The 27,678-nt window shown below is 34.3% G+C and overlaps 1 protein-coding gene across 2 annotated transcripts in view; it reads right to left on the bottom strand.

The window, feature by feature from the left end:
* Positions 1-749: 749 nt before the first annotated feature.
* LOC145249519 (epoxide hydrolase 4-like) overlaps positions 750-27,678 on the bottom strand; it is a 35,168-nt gene continuing 8,239 nt past the window's right edge. For both annotated transcript variants that reach the window (XM_080111138.1, XM_080111137.1), the window contains 5 exons: positions 13,834-13,958; positions 11,191-11,303; positions 9,856-10,024; positions 3,665-3,825; positions 750-1,077 (listed from right to left, as the gene is read on the bottom strand). In XM_080111138.1, the coding sequence (XP_079967264.1) occupies positions 821-1,077; positions 3,665-3,825; positions 9,856-10,024; positions 11,191-11,303; positions 13,834-13,958 (825 nt within the window). In that variant the 3' untranslated portion in view covers positions 750-820. The remainder of the gene's footprint in view (positions 1,078-3,664; positions 3,826-9,855; positions 10,025-11,190; positions 11,304-13,833; positions 13,959-27,678) is intronic.

Genomic DNA, 27,678 nt, shown 5'->3' with positions numbered 1-27,678 from the left:
CATACATATGTACATAAATAAACATAAGCAACCTTAGAAGTGAATGTCCCCAATGATGCTGGATTAAACAGATCTCAGGGGAAAACGGTAATGAAATAAGGTCTTATGTATGACATGAAAAGAAGCTGGAATCTTAGGAAGATCTCTATCATTTTTGTAATTATATGAGAAACCGGACTCATGAAAAAAGAATTTTAAAAACTACTACATATACTAACAATTACGTTTAAAGAGATGATGAGAATCTTAAAAAGATCTCTCGGTTGGAATGTACAAGATAGCGTGTGACAGCTAGAACAAAATAAAAAAATTAAAAGTGTATGTGAGAAATATATATATATATATATATATATATATATATATATATATATATATATATAGAGAGAGAGAGAGAGAGAGAGACACACACACACACACACACACACACACACACACACACACACACACACACACACACACACACACACACACTCAAAATAATTCCAACAGAGCTTAACAATTACATGGATAATTCTCTTTCAGCAAAAACAGTTCTCCAAGAGCTTCACAAGATTCGAATTTCAGGGGAGGGTTGCTATCAGAAAACCATTGCTTTTAATTGTTTTTCTGTTATTTTATCCAACCCTGTACACTATCGAGCCCCACCCTCTTCCAAAGTTTGGTTGTGATAATCACGTTAGATGACAGCATTTCAGTGGTGAATTCAAAACCCTAAAAAGCGTTAAAAAAAAAAAAAGTAGACGTTATAAATCAATACATTTTTATTTTCATAAAAAATGTCGGCAAAAAAGTTTATAACAAAAAATCGTATTGAAATAGTTTACTTCAAAAACTTCCACATCAGTTTGTTAACCACGGCTGGTTGGTCAAGCTGGACAAAATGGGATGCGTTTTCCACAAACTTTATGCAGAGATTGTTGACGTATTTTCCACAGGCAGGTGCCATGTCTTTCTCAAGATAGGTGTCTTTGATACCCCATACAATTAGGACAGGCATCTGGAGAAATTCCTTTGGAGGTTGCAAGGATTCCTCATAGAGGGACGCCCGATAATAGTTAATAGCACCTGTCAAGGCACCTGGAAGAAGAGAAAATATACATCTCAATATTAATGACATTCTGTGACCACTTCTCGTGTGTCTGTATGTATGCGTGCATGCGTTTCTTGCTTTTATGTGACTTATCTATGAGTTTTTTTCTATTTACTATTAATTGAATATTCATTAAAACAAGAAAATGTGATAGAGAAAACAATTTTTTTTCATTCATATCCTAAAAAAATAAAAAATAAAATTATGAAATTCAATCTGTCAGAGTTCGTTTCAGTAAGCCATAATAAATCAACAATTTTAATCTTTTGTTAATAATTAAAAAAAAATAAATATAAAATAAAAGCAAAGTTTTAAAACTTTTTGCCTGGTGGAATTTGTAATTCTTCATGTAACGGGAACATATCTGCAAAATATTATTGTATAAAAATTTAAAAAATAAAAATAAAATAAATACTTGTTATTGAGCACTTTCATATAAACACATTAAGGATTCACTGGATTATACCCTGTGGTCATAAACATACCTTGATTATATCTGAGATCCGAAAGTCCTTAACCCTTTGTGATTGTCTCTTGGGCAAGAATAATCTGGTTGCGTCTACCCCTATTCTGGCTTCAGGTTGGTTTGGTTGGTTTTGTTTTACAGCATATCAAGAATATGTTTTTTTTTCAAGTCGGTTTCTATTTAACCCATAGTTGGGACCCTAACAGGTACTACCACTCCAGGTCAGAGTGGACCTGGGAGCAATCACAATTAAGCGGTGGCTCCACACACCCCAAAGCCCGCAAGCTGGGGCCTCACCATCGGATATAGTTTAAGGTCATATCCAGGACCATTCTGGCTTCAGAGCACATACAGCACTTGGTATTACCCATTTTAGTACTATTCAAACTCAATGCCACTTAACTTTGGTGATCTAACTGAAAACTGGTGTGTCAACGTGATTATACTGTATATAACTGGATTATGTGAAAGTTGCTAAAAAAAAAATCACTGGTCAGAAGAAAAAAAAATATGACTGTTATGCTGTGATATTATGAGTGTACCCACCCCAAGTGCTGAGAATTAAAAGAAAAAAGGAAAGGAAAAAAAAAACATAAAAGAAATAGCAAATAGGGTTTATCACTAGACAATAGACAGTATGATAGACAAAAGAAATAAGCTGATTGGTCAGAGTGACGGTAACAATGGACCTGAGATATATTTAGATTTGGTTTTCGGGTACTTTAGGATTGACAATGAGTTTTATGACACTCGGGAGTGGCTATGGATTAACGACAGAAGGTACAGTTTACAGGCAGTCATGAATTGAACTTACGAAATGGATAGTTGTGAGTCAAAATGGACCTTTAGTTGGACTTTGAAGTCAATTGGAATTAGAACACAGTTGAAAAGGAATCGTGACTCTGAGCAAATTAGAAAATGAACTGATCAGCTAACTGACGGAAACGGCCTCCACAGTAGATATAATAGTGGGCCTTAGCATATAGAGAGTTAATGATGTCGCACACCTAGCATTCAGGTGATATATCTGTGAAGTGTCAGAGTTTGTGTTTTCCTTTTATTTTCCTGTTATATTTTTGCAGTTCTGAACCCGTGAATCCCATTAATGGCTGCCAGTGTGAGAAATGATGATGATACAGCCATAAATGGATAAGATGAATGAAAAATAGACTTTATCAACAGATAATAGATAGGAATTTCTTCTTTACTGCAGATAAAAAAGATCCAAGAGCAAGGTTTAAATTAGGGTGTGATGAACTGCAGTAACAAAAATGACAAAACAATAGATAGAGATATATTAACATTTGGTTGTGAATATTTTAGAATTGACAAAGAGTTTTATGGCTTTGTTTGGTGACTATGGGGTGTGATTGTCAATGAGGTTTTAATGACAATAAAAATGATTTACAGACGAAAAAAGTCCAATTTAGTACAATAAGAGTTGAGTTAAATGCTTAGAGACAGTTTAACTTAACCACAGTTGGTGTTTGAATGCAGAAAAAAGTAGACCATAGCTTGGGCCAGGTCTGGAAAGCTTTAGAATCGACAAGGAGGTTTATGACCTTGTTGAGTGAAGGTCAATAAGGTTTTTACAATTACAACATTTTATGAAAACAGAAAAGGTTTACATACGAAAAATGTCCCGTTTACAACAATAAGAGTTGAGTTAGACGCTTAGAGATAGTTGATTTTAACAAGAGTTGGAGTTCAGATGCAGAATAAAACAGATTGTTGCTTGGGCCAGGTTTGGAAAGCTTTTAGAGATGGAGGCGAACTGACAGCAACTAACTGACATGGACTCGACAGAACATACATGTGGAGTAGGGTTTAAAGGGTCGATGGGAACACACACACACACCCATAGTCTAACCTATATATGTGTAAAACATCAGAGTCTGTGTTTTTTTTATTTTTTTATTTTTACACTTATGAGCACGGTTACCAATGTGGAAAATATGACAACATATCAAACAAGATAAGATGAATGAAAAATTCCCAGCACACGACATTGTGGCTGGCAACATCAACATGTTGGTGGGACAAGATGGTGTCATCATGTCCAATTGGATAAAGAGTCCAAGAAAGAAATGATCTTATTTTCTTTTTACCTTTTTGTCCGAACGCATATTTATAAATTTCAACGTCATCTTTATTTATGTTTTCTGCTCTCACTCCCGTTTTGCTTGTGAATATCTTTTCCAATGCCTGGAAGTCATTTTGAGACATCAGGTATTCCGGAAGATAGGGAATGTGGAAATAAAAAATGTACCTGAAATAACAAGAATTAAAATTTAAAAAAATTGAAATAAAAAGGAAAGGAATTTGATTCACTTATTTTATGGTATATCAACCCACTTTGAGTCACTTAAAAAAAAAAAAAAAGGAAAAAAGAAGCAACGCTTCTTAATGATTGTGTATGAGTAGTTGAACACAAGTAACTGTTTTACCCATATATGGAGGTCGGAATCAAAAATGATGGATTCATATCTCTCCTTCGACAGTATCTAAATGAATAAATACAAAAGTTTGTTTCTTCATTTATTACTTATATCAACATTAAAATGGCTCACTTATTTAAAACAATAAAACAAATCCTATGAAATTTTGTATATAGACAGTAAAAACCCAAACGTATGTGAAATTCAATATAAAATGATCTCCATTTTCTAGGTCATTCTAGTTTTTTAAGGGCAGTTAATCTCCCCCTAAAGAGAAAAAAATGGGGGGGGGGAGCTTGTAATTTAATTAAGGTAAAAGGCGAAATTAAGTGAGAAGGAAAAAGAATTATTTTCCTCATCATGCGAATAGTAAATTCGGTTGAAAAGCGGCTTGACTTTGTAACTAGTACAGGTCACCTAAGGTCAGTAGATATTTTTTCCAGAGTTTTGGTGGTTAGAGAGGAGTCTTTTCTTTTCTGAGTTGCAGGAAAGGGAAGAGAGAAACAGATGATCTAATAATTTAATAGTGAGAGAGGGGAGCCTCCCCCTCCTGAAGTAACAGAGGGAGTAGCCTGGAGAGAACCAGGCAGAGCCAGATTGCCTTGCTGGATTCTCGCCACAATATAGTCAGCTGCATTTTCTAACCAAGACCCTCCATTTTACTCGCACAGAGAGTCCAGGTTGCTAAAAAGACCCTAGACTTACGGTTGATATCATCAAACTAAAATCACCCAGAATTTGAGATGAGCCAAAATGACTTTAAGTTCATTTAACTGGCGTTGAAGATGGAAACTTTTAGCAAATAAGTTGTTTAATTGTGATATGTAATTATGATATGTAATTATGATATCTAATTATGATATGTATTCTCTGTTTTATTAGATGCAAATGTTAATATCGTTTATATTTATTTCAGTTTTTAATTTATATTTTTTATTTGATTGCTTTATTTAATAGATTTTCACATCCATGAATGTCCTCATTATATCTAGCAAGTTGATTTTAAATATAGCATAAATAGATTCGACAATTCTTATTATTTTCAGTTAGTGAGAGGGGAATCTATCACCAAACTTTCCCTTATAAACACGTCAATTGGACTTATATAAGTACAATACTTAATATTATCATTTTTTTTCTTAATGAAGAGTAAACAATGCACTGTGGATGAGTTATCGGCAGCTCCCGTTACTCTCGCTTCTCCTAATTTGTCCCTCAGTCCTCATTTTTAATTAGTGATTTTTCTGACAAAGGGAGAAGAAAAAGCTGTATTCTAGGTTGGCAATATTTTGCGTGAACAGTCACCAGAGATGGCGGAAATTTTCTGTTTCTATGTCTAACTGTAGCCATGTCACTAATAAGAGTGTTGGAGGTAAAAGTTTTATCTGGGCTGACGTTATAAAAAAATATATAATTTATTTAACAGTTAATAAGTAGGAAGCATATTTAGTCGACCCATTGCGTAAACACCAAACTACTATATCCCACACGTATGGGGTGCAAGCTTCAACTGTTTTAAAACAATCAAATTATATTTAATTCTCTCTTTCTTCATTGAAAGAGAGATAAGGAGGAGTGAAAGAGAGAAATAGAGAGAGAGAGAGAGAGAGAGAGAGAGAGAGAGAGAGAGAGAGAGGAACATTCATACATAACGTTTAAACATTGTTTTGTTTTTGTATCTATGAGTTCTTTCGGGTTTGATCTTTCAAATTCTAAGGTCTTATATCGTTTTGCCTTGATTTCATATTATAAATAAACTGCCATTCTTGGCTTGAGTCATACCAGAACATTTTCAAAATCACAAACACCTGCTTAACACATCTGCCCCTCACAAGTACAGACAAGTTAGGCACAAGGTTCATTAATGTAGAAGCACCTAGCTCTCCCAAAAGGGGCGCTCTCCATTGTGCCACACCATGCCTCCTTCTCCAACATCAGAGGTTTACGTTCCAACCTTCCAGAGGTCGAAATGCAATTACAGGAGACTAAACCAGACCTATTATTCCTAAGCAAAACTGGCATTAGACCGGCTATTTCCTTAGATGAGTTTGTAATTAAAGGATATTCTAACTTAACATCCAAATCTGAACCCCAAGATCGCCATGGGCATGGACTTTGTGTCTACATTAAGGATGGCTTTCCATGTGGTGGAGACATCTCCAGAGAAGACCCTAAATTTTCCTATATGTGATTCCAGGTTGCACTTGCTCACACTACTGCATTTATATTTGCCCTCTATCGCCCCACAACAGTGGAGTTACTATCTTTAAGAGCATATCTGAAAAAATTGACAACATCCTGTCTGCTCATCCTTCGACTAACATTCACGTCTATGGAGACTTCAATGTTCACAATGTGGAATAGTACAGTATATCGATACTCTATGGCTGACTGGGATAGCTTCCGTACATTTATATCAGATCTACCTCTGTGTTCCATGTTTAAACAGGATGTATCCTCTATAGTATTCAGACCTGACCAAACGGTTAATTGTAGGTGTACACCGTTTCATAACCTTGAAAAAATTCCAGCAAAAACTGAACAGCCAACCGTGGTTTTCTCCAGAATGTGCTGCTGCCATTGTGCACAGAAATCACTTTTTCCAATTGCTTCCAACATAACAGATGTACTGAGACTAAAGCCGCTTTCAGGACTGTCAGCAACTACTGTAAAAGAGTAATAAAGAATGCGAGAGAGTTGTATGCTCAATCCGTTAAGCCCAAAATGGCTGAGCAGCGGCTTGGTTCCCACCAGTTTTGGCAAATAGCAAACAGAATCCTGAACAGAAGCGTGTTCTCTATCCCAACAATCATCAATGGACCTGACTTAATCTCATCATCAGCAGACAAAGCCAAACCCTTTGCTAAGAACTTTGCAGCTAATTCTACTCTATGCGGCCAAGGGCGCCAACACCCTGTATTTCCTCCTGTATCAGAAAACACGCTATGCAATATACAAATATCTGTGCATGATGTTGCCAAGCTAATCAAAAACCTTGATTCCACTAATGCAACTGGCCCTGACATCATTCTAATTATAGTGCTGAAGAAGTTTCAACCAGAACTAACTCCCATACTTACAAAGCTGCTTAAGTGTTGTCTTAAGGAGAACTGCTTCTTACACCCTGGAAAATCTCATCAATATGCTCTGTATTTAAGAATTCAGGTGATCGGTCATCTCCCTCTCAGTACAGACCAATAAGTCTCCTGTGCATCATGAGTAAGCTACAGGAATCTGTGTTAAATAGAGAAGTAGTCAACCACTTTAGCAAAAATAACCTTCTTAGTAACATGCAAAGTGTTTCCATTCTGCTAGATCTACAGCAGATGTGCTAACGTTATATCTCATAGGATTAGCAAATCTCTCGATGGAGGCTTCCTTTCTAGGGCAATTGATCTTGACATATCAAAGACCTTTGATAGGGTATAGCATAAAGGTCTACTTCACAAGATCTCCAGCTATGGTATAGCTGGAAATGTCTTTTCAATTATTAAATTATTTCTCTCTAATAGGTTCATAAGAGTAGTAGTTGATGGGCAGAAATCAGAAGCTCATAGTATTAATGCCAGGGTCCCTCCTGGGTCCAACTCTCTGCCTGATCTACATCAATGATCTTCTAAATCACATCCTTAGATCATTCGTAGAAATTTTTGCTGATGACACTACCATCTATGGCAGCACATCAAATGACCAAGTTCTTTCTGATTCTCTCTCCTCTGATCTTGAGCATGTGGTACAATGGGGAAAGATGTGGCTGGTTAATTTTAATGCATCTAAAACCAAGCTTCTATCTTTACATCATCAATGCTCTGATCCCCATCTGGCATCAATTGAAATAAATGGCTCTCGTGTTGGAGAGGTTCCATGTCTTGACAGGCTTCTGGGCTTGACCTTTATTCCTGATCTGAAATGGAACACATTGCCAAGGTCGTTGGAAAAATGGTGGGATCCTTCTATCAATCCAGTAGATATCTCACTGCTAATGCAATTCTCTACCTATATAAGAGCCAGGTACGTTCAAGGATGGGGTATTGTTGCCACATCTAGGCAGGAGCTGCTAGAAAGTACTTATCCTGCATTGACAGAGTTCAAAATAGACTTTGTAGCCTCGTAGGGGGATGCCTTTTTTCTTCCCTGCAACCTTTTTCTCACAGAAGAGACGTTGCAAGCCTGTCTCTGCTTTATCGTTATTTTCATGGCAAAACAAGATAATGTATGATGCACGAGAGATACAAGCAGCCTTTTTGGGGTCAAAATAGCTGACCATTTTCAAATTAGAAAGAATTTTTCCCGTTTTCGTGGCCAATGGATTTTAATTGCAAACATTCAAGACACAGAGAAAAAAAACCCTAGCTATTTTTAGAACACATCTGTCAGAGAAAAGAAAAGATTTTAAACTTCGAAATGAATATGATTAAAATGTTGAGAATTTAAGCCAAGAACAATTAAAAAGTACAATACACATGTTTGCGATGTTTAGAACCAGTGGATTTCAGAAAATGAAATAAATGAAAAATTGCTTATTGTGCGAATAATATATATATATATATATATATAATTAATATATCCACAGATGCAGGGACTCGTGTGTATATCTATAAAAGTGAACGTGTCTGTCTGTCTGTCTGTCTGTGTACATTTTCCTTCGCAATAACTTTGTCAATTTTCAGTCTACAGACACGAAATTTGATATACAGGGTACTGAGATTTGGGAAAATCTATGTGATTGGTTTTCGGCCAGAAATTTGGCTGTTAAGGGGTCAAAATTCAATGATTTGACCCTTGACCTTTGAGAACTCTACCAAACTCCTCCCACAATTTGGAGTCTAAACACTTGAAATTTTAGATATAGGTTCCTTGGACATGGATCTAACTTAATAACTCGATTTGAACCCAAAACAATAAATTTTAAGGGTCATAATAGGGGTCAAAGTTAAAAAAAATTGATCGTTTTTTTGTTTTTTTTTGCTCAGCATACACCTCCAAACACCCGGACAATGCCGGCTGAAATGCAAGTATATATATATATGTATATATATATTGTTTTTAAAATATAATTATCCACTGACACATGTTTCGTCATCTACGACTAATCAGAGTGGCTAAATATTTAGCAAGATTCGAAATCGGTCACTCATGGTAAGGAGCCTAAACTCATACCACTGGACCATCTTGCACAACTGTTTGGATATATCGCGATTTATGTAGATGCTATTTGTTTTTTTATTGTTTTTGTTTTTGCAATACTTCTTGAACGAATTCAATTATTTATACGAAAGTGAATTTTTATCTAAATGCGAGTTGGGAATAATTTTCCTTTTGACCAATTTGGTACCCCCAAATGGAGAGCGGCATATGTATTGTTTTTAAAATATAATTATCCACTGACACATGTTTCGTCGTCTATGACTCATCAGAGTGGCTGAATCTAGCGAGATCTACATAAATTGCGATATATCCAAACAGTCGTTCAAGATGGTCCAGTAGTAAGAGTTTAGGCTTCTTACCATGAGGTCCCGATTTCGAATTTTGTTAGATTCAGCCACTCTGATGAGTCGTAGATGACGAAACACGTGTCAGTGGATAATTATATTTAAAAAAAAATATATATGCTGCTCCCCATTTGGCGGTACCAAATTGGTTAAAGGGAAAATTATTCCCAACTCGCATTTAGGTAAAAATGCACTTTCGTATAAATAACTGAATTCATTAAAAAAGCATCGCAAAAACAGAAAAAAAAAAAACAAATAAAATAGTATCTATCCATATATGTATGTTTGTGTGTGTTTGATTCCAATCAAGTAGAGAATTTCTTCACACAATTTAAAAGAGGTTTATTTAAAAAAAAAAAAACGACTTACGCAGATTTTTTAACTTGTGACAAATTAGCACGCAAGTGATCTCGAAAGACAAGCGGATGAGGGCAGTTCATAATTATTAACTTTGAAATCTTTTCTGGAAAAAGCTCTGCAGTTATCCAGGCAACAATACCTCCCCAATCATGACCAACCAAAATACAATTCTTATAACCTAAACACAGGAAAAGAAAAACAATAAAAAAAAAACAATAGCAAGAGTTTATTCTTACTGAAAAAGCATAGTTTTACAAACTCTTTTTCATCCCAAGCAAGGGGTATTGCTGCTTGGAATCGTATCTACCAGGGGACTATGGGGAGTTAAGCAGTGAAATGTCTGTTCATATTATATTTAAAGTTTTGCAGGTTAGTACAATCAAATAAGCAAGAAACAGGGAGGGAATTCCAAACACTATTAGCCCGAGCAAAGAAACTATTGGTATAAAAAATTTTCCGGAATCTAGGGACCTCAACAGTGAAGGGGTGCGATTTTGCTGCTTGTTGGGTTACTTGAGAGTATGTACGTCGATGGGGGGCACAAGTGTTATGGGTCCATCAGAGCACATTCCATTAAAGTACTTTTAAAAAAGGCACACAGATGCAACATTGAAGTGATGGGACAGATGTTTGAGCTTGGCTGGTAGTGTGGAACCTATTAAATTTGAGACTCATTTTTGGACCCTGTCTAAGAATGAGAAGCTAGTGGTAGATGCACCAGCCAAGATGTGTATGGCTGAATTGTGCCTTTGTAAAGATATAGGATTCTTTCTAGTACAAGTAGTTTTCTAGCATGGTAGAAGGAGCCCACCTTCTTTGCAGCAGCCTTAGCAATGTCCTCAATGTATTTAATTCATATACATGTAAAATTTGATCATATTTCCATGTTTACTTCAAAGGAATTTCAATGATCAGAATTTCTAAGAACTGCCCATTTGTGAATATTACCATGAGACTGCTTCCCTGCAGACTACAATATGGTCGTCTTAAAATTCAATATTCACAAATACTTGTACAATCATCCTTTTAAGCAATCAAATTTTGTTCATTCCATTAATTGTTTTATGTCCTCTCATAATATGATTCATCAACCAGAAGTTGTACGTAGGAGGATGTCAACAACTCCCTGAAAGAGCTGAAAACGAAAAAACAACAACCTAATGTCATCATCTCCTCTGACGAGAATATACATACAATATTTGGAGGAAGTCTGTTCAACCCACCTAGGAAGAGTGTATGGTACATCAACCAACTAACAATCTCATTAACACTTATCCTTAAGTTACTTTTAGCCTTGAGGAGTCGTAACTCATTAAAATGAAAAATAATATTTTAATTACATACCCAGAGCTCCGATGACTTCGGCAACATCCTTTGCAAGTTTTGATTTTATATAATTGCGTCTTCCTTTTGGTTTATCGGACAAAGAATAACCTCTTTGATCAATCGCCACAACTCTGAAGAATAAAGATGCAATTATATTCAGACACAGGTGTGTAAAAATCGGATTCAATTTGAAAATTTTCACTTATGTTTAACATTATATAAGAGAATGGGAAATTCCAAATATGATAAATGTGTAGAGGAAGTTGAATCAAGTGAGGAAGTCTATGGTGACATGTAGGGAGGAAAATCTTTCTCCTTGCCAGAAAAGCTGATTGTGTTTACATAGTGTTTTTTTTTACTCCATCTTTGTTTACCAACGAATTCTTGAGCACTTCCACGCGTGCTCATCACAGGAGGAAATCTATTCAACCCGCCTAGGGAGAGTGCTACTTTGGTATGGTACATCAATCAACTGACAATCTCATTAACACTTATACTCAAGTGACTTTTGGCCTGAGGAGTCATGACTCATTAAAATAATATTTTAATTACATACCCAGGGCTCCAATGACTTCGGCAACATCATTTGCAAGTTTTGATTTTATATTTAGACACAGGTGTGTAAAAATCGGAATAAATTTGAAAATTTTTACTTATGTTTAAAATTACATAAAAGAATGGAAAATTCCAAATAAGATAAATGTGTAGAGGAAGTTGAATCATGTGAGAAAGTTTCAGGTGACATGTAGGGAGGAAAATTTTTCTCTTTGGCAAATAAGCTGATGCTGTTTACATGTATTCGTAACACCAAAGTATTCATGTACCAAGTCGATGGTAACAGATTTAAGAACCTGCTAGTCTGTCTCGGGCTGATATTCTCCATTGGTTTGAAAAAAGATAAAAAAAAATGGTTATTTAGTTTTACCCCAAATCGAGTGCCAGTGTTAAACTTCAAATTAATAATATTGATCTGCTTTGGTTATTTTGTCACTTACTTCGCCTGAAGGCAAAGTATAAGACTTGCTCGAACACCACGTGTATGGTGTGAACTGAATTCAGTATCGGTAAGTTATGCCTCAAAAAGCGTGGGAGTCAACAACAGGGCTTGCCCAACGTGCACACTCCAAGATATAATCTGATTGGATGTATGGCCGTCATTTGAATGTCTAGTGATAAGATGATGACATTGGTTATAGAAGCGGGTATTGGTTACCACAAGGCAAAAAATAAAAACGAGCAAAAAAAAAAAAAAAAAAAAAAATAAATAAATAAATAAAAGAGCAAAAAAGGAAAAGAGAACAAAAAGAAAAAAGAGCAAAAAAGAAAAGAAAATAAAGCAAAAAGAAAAGAGAGCAAAACAAAAAGAAAGAGAGCAAAGAAAAGAAAGAAAGAAAAAAGAAAAAAGAGCAGTAAAAACGTAAAATAAGAAAAGGCAAAAAAATACAACGAAAAGTGAACAAAAAAATGAGCAAAAAAAAAGAAAAGAGAGCAAAAAAAAAAAAAAAAAGAAAATAGAGCAAAGGAAAGAAAAAAAGAGCCCCCCCCCAAAAAAAAACCCCGTAAAATAAGAAAAGGCAAAAAGAGAGTAAAAAAAGTAAAAAACAAAAAAGAGGGAAAAACTTTTTTTTTTAAGTGAAAAAAAATAAAATAAAATAAAACAAAAAGCGAAATAAGTAAAAATAAAAACACTTATTACATTTATTACAACATTGAATGTATAACATTCCATCGATGATTTGGTAAAAATTTATATTTGATGCTAAACTGAGGTACCTGTTCCAGAACAGGTTCATAGTATCAAGACATCTTTGAACAAAAACTGTTTTTGTAAAAACAGTGTGAAAATATATTATCATATGAAGTATATGCTGAGAAACAAAAATAAAAGTATATTTTAAGCCTCCATTTACTTGTCTCCCGATGTTTTTATTGAAAACTTGCAAATGCTGACAAATTGCTTTTTTTTTATTGAAATTTGCTGCAATTTTGAGAAGTTGTAAGATATTGCTGTTTTATTTGTTATTTGTCTATTTTCTTTTTTCTTTTCTTTTTTTAAAGAAATATGGAGTTGTCTCCCTTTAACTATCAAATTAGGTCTAATGAAAACGTTAATTTTGAAAACCACAAAGGAAGTAAGAACAGTTTTGTAAGTTTTAAAAGATTATAATAGACCTCTTAAGCTTGAACCTTAAAATTTTAGATATTTTCTCGAATCAAAATCATTTAAATAGATCCTGACTAAAATCAGAATGAAGATTCTAGAATCCAAATCATTTTATAAATTGTGATCAACATTAGAATCAAGATTCTAGAATCAAAATCATTTAATAGATTGTGATCAAAATTAGAATCAAGATTCTACAATCAAAATCATTTAATAGATTGTGATCAAAATTAGAATCAAGATTCTAGAATCAAAATCATTTAATAAAATCAAGATTCTAGACAAAATGTTTAATATAATTATATCTTTATTTTAATCTTCATAAGGGAACATAAAACTGGTGCAAAACTGTTCTGTTCAAAAAATTATTTTTAACTTTCCTGGAAGGAGCATTTTTGTACTTTTGTGTAAAACAGACTAAAAAATAAATTTTAAAGTAAGTAAAAAATTTGGCTAACATTGACGGAACAGCCTAATAAATATAAATTCTACTTTACCTGTAACTTTTACTGAATTCTTTTAGCTGGTTGTGCCAGGAGTACCAACATTCAGGGAATCCATGGAGAAAGAGCATCAACGGTTTTCCTTCAGCACCATTTGCCACGTAGTGGAGTTTCACTTCCTGTAGAATAAAGTTAAAATAAACCTAAATATCTTTTAATATATAAAGCAAATTCTAATTTCCAACACTGGACCAAAATAACATTGCGTTTGATGAATTACATTGCTATTTGATTCTGACTGGCATTTATTTTTTCATTTTAATCCCATCAATATGTTCTTTAAAATAATTTAAAAAAAAAAACTAATTTGATTCAGTTTCTTTTGAAAAATACTTAATCCAATTATGAAGATTTTTCAGAAAAATATCATCTTTCTAATCAGCAGGAAGTTTAAAGTAAAATACTTGTAACATCCTTGTAATCTACTACTTTAAATCTATAAACATAGTCTCACATCTATTGCTGATAATAGCTATTTTTCTTAATTGAAAAATAATTACGATTACACAACCTAACATCATAAGCACATTTGAGAAGTTTTATTACTACACAAGCCAAAATGGCCCGACAGACAAAATCAACAGTAGAGTCTTTGATATGAAAGGGGCACATTCAAAATGAATGTTACTGTTTAAAGCACAACTGCACCATCATACTTGACTTTTTCATTTTAAACTTAAATTCAATCCATTATCACTGCACAAATAGTAAGGCCAGACATAAAATCAACATTATATTCTTTGATATGACAGGGGCGGATTAGAAATGAATATTTCTGTTTAGAGCACAATTAAACTGATACTTGATTTTTGCATTTTAAACTTTCGTTCAAGCTATTATATAAAAATATAATTTTATATGAAATCAAAAGTAGGTTCTCTCCAGTGCAATGGATGGGTCCTCAACTAGAGCAGGCAATCCATTGATTTGATTGAAAATTGGTCGATTTTACCAATTTCGATGACAATAAAAATATGAGTGTGAAACATTTGTTGATCATCATTTTATCCTGAGCAACGTCGGGTCTTCCTGCTAGTTTGAAATAAAATGCATGCGATCTTTGTAATCAGTAGCAAATTTTTCTACTATAAATTTCCAAACTAACATAGTCACACATTTATTGCTGATAATAGCTATTTTTCTTAATTGAAAAATAATTACGATATCTCTGGAATCTTTCAAATGTTTACTATCACGTTACAAATCATTGTTAAATGGTTTGTAAAATAAAACAGCTTTTCTTCCATATTCCACACTCTTCAGACATTCCAAACTTTCACAATGGTTATTGTATTTGTCTAGAGTGTATGAATGTCAACTATTTTGTCACCATTTGATTTCAGTATAAGTTGAAACAATATTTAAAATAAATAAATAAATAAGTAAATAAATAAATAAAATAACTCTGCATTCGCATTGTTTCGGATTTAAAATAATTAAAAAGAAAAAAAAAGTATTTTCGTTTCTTTCTTTTTAATTATTATCTCAATTTAATACATTCATTATAATATTTGCTTTTCTTTTCAAGCATTAGCAACAAACATTTTCACCTTCCATATTTTTTTTGAACACATTACAAAATGAAGCCCCTGTTCTAGGATTAAATAATATATATATATATATATATATATATCACACACATATATACACACACACACATATATATATGCACATATATATACATATATATAATATATATATACATGTATATATATTTATATATATATATTTATATATATATATAAATATATATACATACATATATATACATATACATATATATATACAAATATATACATATATACATATACATATATATACATATGCATATACATATACATATATATACACACATATATATATACACACATATATATGCACACATATATATACACATATATATATATATACACATATATATATATACACATATATACATACACATATATATATACACATATATACATACATATAATATATATATACATATGTATATATACGTACATATATATACATACATATATAAATCAAGCAATCCATTGATTTGATTGAAAATTGGTCGATTTTACCATATATTTTATATGCTGATATAAAAACTAAGTCTTTTCAAATCAGTTTGCACTCTGAAGACGAATGCGTGTTCGAGATAAGTGTATTTTAATTTTTTGTTTAATTTCTAATATTAATAATTACATTCTATTTCAGTACTTAATTTATATTTTTATCTCCTGATTGTTTTATTTAATGATAGCGTTTTCTTGTCATAAATGTTTATTATATCTACCAAGTTGATCTTAAGGATAGCATACTCAACCATTTTATATTTCTTTCAGACCCCCCCCCCCTCAATTTCTGTTTTTTTTTTTTTTTTTTTTTTTTTTTTGTTAATTTTCTTATAACGGCACTAGTTGAATTTCAGAAGCCCCCCCCCCCCCCTGTTCTCTTATATCGCAATTTCTTAAACGCCACTCGCAAAAATTCAGAAAGAAATCACGTTTTGTTTTAACGGTGAATTGAAAAAAAAAAAAATCTTTCGGGACGCTGATATAAAAACTAAGTCTTTTCAAATCAGTTTGCACTCTGAAGACGAATGCGTGTTCGAGATAAGTGTATTTTAATTTTTTGTTTAATTTCTAATATTAATAATTACATTCTATTTCAGTACTTAATTTATATTTTTATCTCCTGATTGTTTTATTTAATGATAGCGTTTTCTCGTCATAAATGTTTATTATATCTACCATGTTGATTGTATTAACAGATTAGGAAATTGTATTCATTGTTAATTCGTGAGAGGTGAATCTATCACCATACGTTCCCTTTAAAAAACACGGCAGTTTGACTTTTATTAATACTTAATAGATTTTTTTTTTTTTTTTTTTAAGGAGAGTAGAGAACGTTTTGTGGAAGCGTTGTCGGCAGCTCTAGTTACTCTCGCTTCACTTTTTTTGTCACTCAGTCCTCATTTTTTTAATGAGTGATTTTTCTGACAAAGGGAGAAGAAAAAGCTGTATTCTAGGTTGGCAGTATTTTGCGTGAACAGTCGGCAAAGATGGCGGAAATATTTCGTTTCTATGTCTATCCTTGTAGCCATGTCACTAGTAAGGGTGCTGGAGGTAAACGTTTTATCTGGGCTGACGTTATCCGCCTGATAGTCAGGGACCCGAACCTTGGATTAACCACTAAGGAGGCTGTCCTATCAGCAGGTGCAAAGTACTGGGGCTGCTGTATTGCCATTTGGTGAATGGACTCTGGACCATGCAGTAGTCTCTGGTGGGGCCTCTCGATGCCATATTAGTGGGTAATTGTTACGGCTTTATCTTATCATGTGCTACAAAAAAAAAAAAAAATTCTTCGTTACTTTTCTCTCTTTGTTTTCCCCTCTCTGTCCTGCTCTAAGCAAATCTGACGACCTAGTCCACAAACTCCAAAATTCCATCATGACAAGTTTCAATAACAAATACACGATTAAACCCGGATCTGAAACTTCCAACGTAGACCCCCACTACCATGTCTCCTTCTCCAACATCAGGGGTCTACGTTCTAACCTTCCAGAGGTTGAAGCCCAATTACAGGAGACTAAACCAGACCTTTTCTTTTTATGTGAAACTGGAATTGGACAGACTATTTCCCTAAATGAGTTCGTAATTAAAGGATACTCTAACCTAACTTCCAAAACTGACCCCCAAGATCGCCATGGGCACGGAATATGTGCCTATATAAAAGATGGCTTTCCATGTGGTAGGGACATCTCCAGAGAAGATCCTAACTTGCCCTATATGTGCTTCCGAGTAGCACTAGCTCACACTACGGCATTTATATTTACTCTCTATCGCCCCCATAATAGCGGAGTTACTATCTTTAAAAGCATATCTGAGAAAATTGACCAAGTTCTATTAGCATATCCTTCAGCTAACATTTACGTATGTGGAGACTTCAATGTTCACAACGTGGAATGGTTGACCCACTCAAACAAGACCGATGATGAGGGGAGATTCTGTCATGATTTCTCCATTGCATATGACCTCACTCAGATTGTTCACGAACCCACCCGTGTGCCCGACAATGACGGCCAGTATGCAAGTCTCCTAGACCTCTTTCTCACAACTTGCCCTGAACTATGTTCAGTTTCCGTTCTGTCTCCTCTTGGATCTTCTGACTACTCAGTGGTATCAATTAAGATAAAAATGAAATGTAATAAGTCCTCTGACGTACCTCTCCATCGTACAGTATATCGATACACTATGGCTGACTGGGATAGTTTCCGTACATTTATATCGGATCTTCCTCTACGTTCCATGTTTAAAAAGGATGTGTCTTCTATAGTATCAGACCTGACAGAATGGTTAATTGTAGGTATAGACAATTTCATACCCTCGAAAAAGTTCCAGCAAAAACCTAACAGCCAGCCATGGTTTTCTCCAGAATGTGCTGCTGCTATTGCGCACAGAAATCACTTTTTCCACTGCTTCCAACGTAATAGATGTATGGAAACTAAAGCCGCTTTCAGGACTGCCAGCAACCATTGTAAGAAAGTAATAAAGAACGCAAGAGAGTTGTATGCTCAGTCCGTCAAGTCCAAAGTAGCTGAGCAGCGGCTTGGTTCCCACCAGTTTTGGCAAATTGCAAACAGAATCTTGAACAGAAGTGTGTGCTCCATCCCAACTATCATCAATGGACCTGAGGTAATCTTGTCAGCATCAGACAAAGCCAAACTCTTTGCCAAGAACTTTGCAGCTAATTCGACCCTTTGCGACCAAGGCTGCCAACCCCTAATATTTCCTCCTGTATCAGAAAATACACTATGTGATATACAAATATCTGTGCATGATGTTGCCAAGCTAATCAAAAACCTTGATTCCAGTAAAGCAACCGGCCCTGACGATATTCCAATTATAGTACTCAAAAAACTTCAACCAGAACTAGCACCCATACTTACAAAACTGTTTAAACGTTGTCTTAAGGAGAATTGCTTCCCATCACCCTGGAAAATCTCATCAGTATGCCCTGTATTTAAGAATTCAGGTGATCGTTCATCCCCCTCTCAATACAGGCCAATAAGTCTCCTGTGCGTCATGAGTAAGTTGCTGGAATCTGTGTTAAATAGAGAAGTAATCAACCATTTCAGCATAAACACCCTTCTTAGTGACACACAATATGGTTTCCGTTCTGCTAGATCTACAGCAGATGTGCTTACAGCTATATCTCATAGGATTAGCGAATCTCTCGACAGAGGCAACCTTTCTAGGGCAATTGCTCTTGACATATCAAAGGCCTTTGATAGGGTATGGCATAAAGGTTTACTTCACAAGATCTCCAGCTATGGTATTGCTGGAAATATCGGTACTGGTCGCGGTAAGAGTTTCCTGCCGAACACCCTAAAAAAAACAATGACTTCTCCCCACGCATGCGCAAAGGACATGTTTTAGTTGCCATAGTAATAAAATACATTACTACACATTTATTAATAATATCTCACTTTTAATCACTTTTATCGACTTTTTTAAACTTTTTTTTTTTACTTTTTAATAGCATTTTTTTCTTAAATGACAACGTTAATGTTTATGAATACTGAAATAAAATACATTACTACACATTTATTAATATCTTTTTTTTTTTTTTACTGTTTATGTGTCACTTTTATCGACTTTTTCTTTTCTTATATTGAAATATTATATATATGAAATATTGAAATTATTCTTATATTGAATATTGAAATAAAAGACATTACATTTATTAATATCTTCTTTTTTATTTTACTGTTTTACTGTTTGTGTCACTTTTATCGACTTTTTCTTTTCTTTTTTAATAGCATTTTCTTAAAATGAATATTAAAATTTCCCAACTTTTTTCATTTCTATGTGTTAAAAAAAAGTCGATAAAAGTGATTAAAAGTGAGATATTAATAAATGTGTAGTAATGTATTTTATTTCAATATTCATAAACATTAACGTTGTCATTTAAAAAGAAAACATGTCCTTTGCGCATGCGTGGGGAGAAGTCATTGTTTTTTTAGGGTGTTCGGCAGGGAACTCTTACCGCGACCAGTACCGAAATATCTTCTCAATTATTAAATCATTTCTCTCTGATAGGTTCATAAGAATAGTAGTTGATGGGCAAAAATCAGAAGCTCACAGTATAAATGCTGGAGTCCCTCAGGGGTCGATCCTGGGCCCAACTCTTTTCCTGATCTACATTAATGATCTTCCAAATCACATCCTTACATCATTCGTAGACATTTTTGCTGATGACACTACCATCTATGGTAGCACATCTAAGACAGTAAACGACCAAGTTCTCTCCGATTCTCTCTCCTCTGATCTTGATCACGTTGTACAATGGGGAAAGGAGTGGCTGGTTACTTTTAATGCATCTAAAACCAAGCTTCTATCTTTACATCATCAACGTTCTGATCCCCATCTGGCATCAATTGAAATGAATGGCTCTCGTCTTGGGGAGGCCTCAAGTTTTGACAGGCTTCTGGGCTTGACCTTTACTCCTGATCTTAAATGGAATATGTACATCAAATCTGTTGCCAAGGCCGCTGGAAAAATGGTCGGATCCTTCTATCGATCCAGTAGATATCTCACTGCTGATGCAATTCTCTATCTATATAAGAGCCAGATACGTCCAAGGATGGAGTACTGTTGCCACATATGGGCAGGAGCTGCTAGAAAAGACTTGCCCTGCCTTGATAGAGTTCAAAATAGACTTCGGGGCTTGGTGGGAGATGTCCTTTTCTCTTCGCTGCAACCTCTGTCTCACAGAAGAGATGTTGCGAGTTTGTGAGCTTCAATCTATGGTCCCCCCTCGCCAAACTTTCACAAGAAACACTAGACTAGCTGAAAACATTATCAATAATTTTCCCCACTCTTTATCTGTACCTAAACCTAAACATAGATTCCATGATCAAAGTTTCTTCCTTAGAACTGCACGCCTGTGGAATTGTCTTCCGTTTTCCTGCTTTCCAGCTTTCTATAATATGGTTGTCTTCAAGTCCAACGTGAACAAGTTTCTGATGAGCCGTTCCACTTAGGTTAACAAATTTACCGAACTTCCATACTATCGATTACTATATTGTCCTTTTGACTACTCTACACTCATTAACCCTTATCCTTGAGTGGCCTATCGGCCTTGATAAGTGGTGACGTCTATGTAAAAAAAAAAAATATATATATATATACAAATATATACATATATATTCTAAAATAACAACATATAGAGACATATATTTGATTTAAGAATTTATTGCTTGATAAAGGAATATAAAGAAGGGGTTATATTAATTTCCTTAATCCATGGATTTTCAACAATGGCTAATATCATCATCAGAGGAAATGAAATGAAGTTAGCAAAATGTTCAGCTGCGAGTGGACACTATTTTGCTTTTCAGCACAATTACTGAAAATAGTTTTTGAGTGGTTGTGGATGATTATATGGAGAAAATTATATGAAAAGAGAAGTTGATACAACCTGGGTAGTCCATTATCAGAGGGAGTCCAGTGTCATTCGGGGTTACAGATTTGTTCTGCCCACCTGGAGTGTAACACCGAATGACACTGGACTCCCTCCAATAATGGACCACCCATGGACCACCCAGGTTGTATCAACTTCTCTTTTCGTACATTATTATTATTATTATTATTATTATTATTATTATTATTATTATCATAGTTCAAAAAATCAACAACAAATCTATGTAAATACATAAGCCATAAAAATAAACAGTAAAATTACCTATGGCTTTGTAATGGATTATGCGCCGGACTGTAATACATAAGGTCAGAGGTTCGATTTCTAGAAACAGTCAAGTGACGCTGAAAAGAGGTAGGACCTCGAAACATGTGTGTCCGTAGATTACTGTTTGAAAAATAATAACTAAATAAATAAAAAATATTTGTTTACGTCCAAATAAAAATATGGGCAATTTCCTAAGAAAAAAGATCTTCAAGGTGAAGATACTAAGTTAACTGTATTATCATTTAAAAAGTCAACAACAAATTTACGTATATATATATATATATATATATATATATATATATATATACATTAGCGGGAGGGGGGGCGCAGCCTTTGCCTGGGCATAAAATATGCTTACATATGATATTTAAATGTATCCAGATATCTTATATCTATATATATAAAATGTATGCATGTATGTATGTATGTATGTATGCATGTATGTATGTATGTATGTATGTATGTGTGTTCGCTTTTTCTGTATGTCTACAAAAGGCTTCTTTCAGAGAAGCGGTCGGTCGGTTCACAACTTTTAAAAACTTTTTATATCACATATAAATCGTAATATCTCACAGTTAACAATGAAGCTCGCCTGTCTATTTAACTTGCTCGATTTCGGAAAAATAAATATTCAACATTTGTCGCTCGCCGCATGTGGGTTAGTCTTTTTCCTATAACATCTTGGGAAGATAAAAATTAAAAAACGGCGTTCCCGCAGTAAATGAAATACTATCCCGCAGTCAAACTTGACCTCATTAACTCATTAAAACGGGCACCTGATAAATCCAAGTAATTAAATAAATTCAAACGTGTTTCCGTTAGCATCTCGCGGTGGTGCAACGGTTAACGTCGCATTTTTTTTTTTCACACTTTAATTTACAACTTTGCCTCAACGGTTCGGGTTCGATCCTCATACTTACTTTTTTAACCCACCCCCGGAGTTTTCACACACACTTCCAAACACCCGGGCAACGCCGGGTACCCCTCGCTAGTATTATTATAAAGTCGTAATTTCAAAAGTAAAAAAAAAAATTATTATTTTGGTGCCATCAGCTAGAATTGAAACTGAAAGCAAATCTGTAGCATTCAAAGCTGGTTGCGTCACCACTGTAGCAACGTGACACATAAAAAATGCATCCCACAAGAAAAAGGAAAACAATGATTAAAATAATGGTCACAAAGAAATATTTCAAACACTCTTGAAACTGGAGTTTTTCCATGAAGGTGAAATCCTTCTAGACTGAGATAATTTAGTTACGTTTTTTATTAGGTGGTCGGTAAGTTAGGAATTGAAGTCCTACCCATAAAAAGAAATGTTAAAAGGTATGTTAGTTTGCATATAAAAAATATATTTAAAAATATTTTTTAAAAATTAAAGCAGTGGAATCATCTAAAATCGAACCTCGCACAGGTTGTAGGCATAGTAGAAGTAGTAGCAGCAGTAGTGAAGTAGCAGCAGTAGTGAAAGTAGCAGCAGTTGTGGAAGTAGTAGTAGTAGTAGTCGAAGTAGTAGCAGTAACTACAAGATGGTAGACATGTGTGTTGCAAGAAAACGAAGGTCGATGCACAAAACTTCATGTGCACATACATTTATCTACTTCCTTTGTTTTCTTCTTCTGTCTGTCTGTCTGTCTGTCTCTCTCTCTCTCTCTCTCTCTCTCTCTCTCTCTCTCTCTCTCTCTCTGTTTGAATGTTACTCGCACACATGTAAACATAGGTCGTTATCAATACATGAGAGTTATTTATAGAATTAAAGCATTTACCTGAAGATTCATTAACTACTGAGTGAGGAGAAATACGTTTTAACTTTGTTGAAATACGTGGTTTATATTAGTATAATTGTGATAAGTAATTGTCAACCTCGTTGTTTTGGAAAAAGAGAATGTGGACAAGCGTCATGTTTTTATGAAAACTATTATTTACTGTTTGGTAAATGCAATCTATAGAATAAAGGTTTAAATCTGAGTAACCAATGAAAATATCATTAGAATTAAAAGTGAAAAGGAAGGGAGCAGTCATCATTTATCTAGGGAATGAGGTGTATAGAAATGATAAAATCATGAAGGCTGAAAATGAAATAGTAGTCGTCGTTGCTAATAAGTTAATACTATGAAATATTAGCGCCGGTTAATCTGGGAGAGTCAAAGTAGAAAATAATGACTGAGTAAGTTATTTCTTATCTTCTGTTACCATGACAGGTTTGGGAGAGTGATTCTCATTGGAAATATTGTAGGAATTTACGATATTGATTAAAATTAACTGATAATTAGGGCTATGACAAGAGAATATTCTTTTCATTTTTTGACTCTGGAGTATACATCCAACACAGTTAGACGCAGTTAATCAATTGAGAACCACACCAATCTCTGTAAAAACATATAAGATATTAACTGATATATACTCGCGAGTCAAAATAATGAAAAGAATATTCTCTTGTCATAGCCCTACTGATAATATCTGGAAAAGATGCATCTGGTAGATAAAAGGGAGAGCGGAAGAGAAAGATGGGGGGTACGCGAGTGGGAAGGAGAGGGCGTGGATAAGCGGGGGAGAGAGGAAGAGGGGGGAAGCAAGCGGGAGAGAGAAAGAAAGAGGAGAGAGGGCGAGTAGGAGAGAGAGAGAAAAAGGAGAAGGAGCATGCGAGTGGGAGAGAGAGAGAAAGACAGAGGGGCTTGCGAGCGAGAAAGAGAGAAAGAGAGGAGGCGGGTGAACAGGAGAAAGAAAGCGAGGAGGCGGGAGAGAGGAAGAGAGAGGGTGAACGCGGGAGAGAGAGAAAGAGAGGGGAGAGCGAGCAGGAGAGAGAAAGAGCAGAAGAGAGAAAGAGAGGGGACACGAGTGGGAGAGAGAGAGTGAAAGAGAGGGGGCGGATGAGCGGGAGAGAAAAGAGAGGGTAAGTGAGCGGGAGAGGGACGATGTATCGAGGAAGGGAGGTAGGAACTATGCATAAGAAAGAGTGAGTGGGGAAATAGACTGAGTATGATAGAAAACATGTGCCAAATCAAACCGTTTCTTCAATTGTTTCCTAACTTCATTGTATGATGAAACAAAAGATATTGAATGGGTGTATGGAAAAGGTTACCCCCCCCCCATCCCCATTTTAGTCGCTCAGAGGAAATGTGTGTGGTGGTGGGAGAGAACAAGCATCCTTATCTCAACCACCACTGTGTATTTCAGCTGCTCATTTTTTTTTTCGGAAATGTGACGGCGGGTGTGGGTAGGGAGCGGGACAGGTGATGCGGCGCATGTTAAAAGCGACTCTCTAGCGCATCAGTGATGCGCTAGGTGTATCACAATTTTTGTAGGAATTTTTGACACCCCTAATACGAAACTGCGAATAAAATATTAAAAAAAAAAAATCGCAATTTCTCTTTTAAAAGTAGGTTGTTTATTTTCTTTATGGAATATACTTCCAAAATAAACTATTAAAGTTGTTTAAAAAATAATAGAAATATTATTTTTTATAAAAAAACAAAAAAAAACAACAGTGTTTACAAAGTGCGGGCGCGCCTTCATACAGCCATTTTTTTACGTAATTAAATCAATTGAATTTTACGAGTTATTTTTTTTTTTTCAATTTTTAAAATTTAAAAATCTATCAAAATTTTTCGATTGGTTAAATTTTTACGATATTTTCAAGGTCAATGTGAAATTTTATGCTCTTTCCAATAAACCGAATATAATATTTTAGACAAACGTTTTTTTTTTTTTAAATTCACATCCACCATTTTGAAATGTCTATTAAAATTTTAACAATTAATTTACTCACCAAAGTTTTATATATCACAAATTGAACATAAAAGATCAATAAATAATATATTGCAAACTAAAACAAAAAAGGAGTGTTTTTTTGGAAATTTACACGTTGATTTTCTTCTTTTTTTTTTTTTAATTGGAAACCAATATTCTGCTTATATTGTCCAGTAAGTACTGGACGCTGACAACAATTTGTTCTATTTCATTCAATGTTTTCTTTTTTAGATATTTAAAAAAAAATTTCACTCGGTAAAATAGAACGAAAATATAATAAATCAAAAATTTATGTATTTCTTTGAGAAAAGAAAAAAAATTCCTCGTATGTATTTTTTTTTAAAGGCAAAAACTTCAAATTTGACTATTTTTAAATTATGGGAACACATATTTCTTCACGCACAAGGCTAGACAGCTAACGTGAACGTGTGGTTTTACTGCCTTCTATCCATCCGTAGTTCAAAACAAGGACAAACAGCTACTTCCAGTTTTTCGCTAAAGACATAAAAATGATTGAGTAATCGTGCTTTTTTCAAATAGTCGTTTAAAAAATTCTTTTATTTAAAAAATAAATGGAATTTAAACTATAAATATGGATAAATTCTGAACAATGAAGAATGGAACTAAACATTCAATAGTATTTTTTTATTGGTAAGTGATTTTTTGGAATTTATATCGATTTTTTATAACCAAAGTAAGTAAAATTTAGTTGATTTTCTTCAAATCTTCTTTAAAGAAAACCGATTTAAAAAAACAAATATTGCATAATTTGCTATTAAAACCTGTTATTTTTTTAAATTAAAATTTGGTCTTTGTTCCTTTAATTGAAAAAAAAATTAGGGTTTGAATTACATTTTTCAAGTAGTCATAAGCTTGTCAAGATAGGAGGTCGAATTATTCAATTTTTTTCACGCATTCTTAAGATCGGTTTCTGACACTGCTAGTGATGCGCTAGAGAGTCACTTTTAACAATTAATATTAAAAAACAAACAAACAAAAAATAATGCCCACGTTAAATTACGGCAAAACTATTCGACTGTGAAATGCTATTGTTGCGAATATGGACCAGATCAACGAAGAGTCAGTATCATCACGGTTATTCCAATAAGCATTTAAGTCGGCAATTATCGCCGGTGTTACGATGTTAATGGTACGTTTTTCTAGTCCCTCGGCGCAATCAAAATATCAAAAAGAGGTGTGAAAATCAGTTATCACAACAAAGATCGAATATAAAAGTTAATAATACGATTTTTATTTTACATAGCAAGATGGAAGAATGACGTTATGGTGTTGACGTATTTTTATGCGTGCATATGTGTTGATTCAGCACAACAAGAGTCAAGAACGTGTCTTAAAATGCTCATGAAAAGAATATTTTGGTAATAAAGTTAATGTTTATTGTGAGAAATTCCATATACAGCCGCCATCTCTCTTTTAGGCTGGCCTCACAGTTCTAGTAACCGGTCCGTGATTGGTTAATTTTGAATGAGTCAAGTAAGTTTCTTGGCGCCATTTTTTGTATCGTGCTTTTATTTTTCAGTCTAACAGAAATTCTGCATCAGGATAGACTCAACACAGCGGCTTTCTCTCGAGGGAGCCAAGACCATTTCTTCATGAACACCAAACTGTTGGCGAACGAAGAACACATCTCTACAAGCAGACACAACTTATATTGCTGTATTTATCCTAATTGAGGATGAAGTTCAAGAACTGTTCTGCATGTTTATTTTCCAAATATTGGATCATATCTCATTTCATCTTGAGTCGCAAGGGGCTCACATTATGCCTAATTATAGGCGCCATCATTCCCGCCGAGTTTATCATGAACATTCATGGATCCTTCCAAAGGAACAATGAACTAACATTCCGAGAATAGGAATTCGAACTAAAGGCTTCATGCGTATGGAAGCAAATCGGGCCATCGTTTTGCAAAAGGACTATACCGGAACCAAAGAACTTTCATTGCTGTTACTTGTGAATAAATTTTGAGCTTGAAAGATATGCTTTTGTTTGTGGAATTCATTTGCTTTTGCAAGAAGGAAATTGAGATGTGTGAGAAAGAAATTCCTCACATTATAACTTCTGGTATGGTCGCTGTGACTCTGACTCTCCCTCTCTCTCTCTCTATATATATATATATATATATATATATATATATATATATGTGTGTGTGTGTGTGTGTGTGTGTGTGTGTGTGTGTGTGTGTGTGTGTGTGTGTATATGTATCTATATATATATTTGTATTTAGTCTGATAGATCTTGAATCGAATGCGTAAGGAAAAACAGAGAGACAGATGTCATTCTTTTTAGAAAAATGTTTCTTTTTTTTTTATTTCAAAAAGGCCAACAAAA

The sequence above is a fragment of the Euprymna scolopes genome, chromosome 28 (assembly GCF_053919585.1).
Source record: "Euprymna scolopes isolate OS-2025 chromosome 28, ASM5391958v1, whole genome shotgun sequence".
NCBI lineage: Eukaryota > Metazoa > Mollusca > Cephalopoda > Sepiida > Sepiolidae > Euprymna > Euprymna scolopes.
The sequence above is the reverse complement of the archived record's forward strand: the minus strand, read 5'-3'. Positions and strand labels throughout refer to the sequence as shown.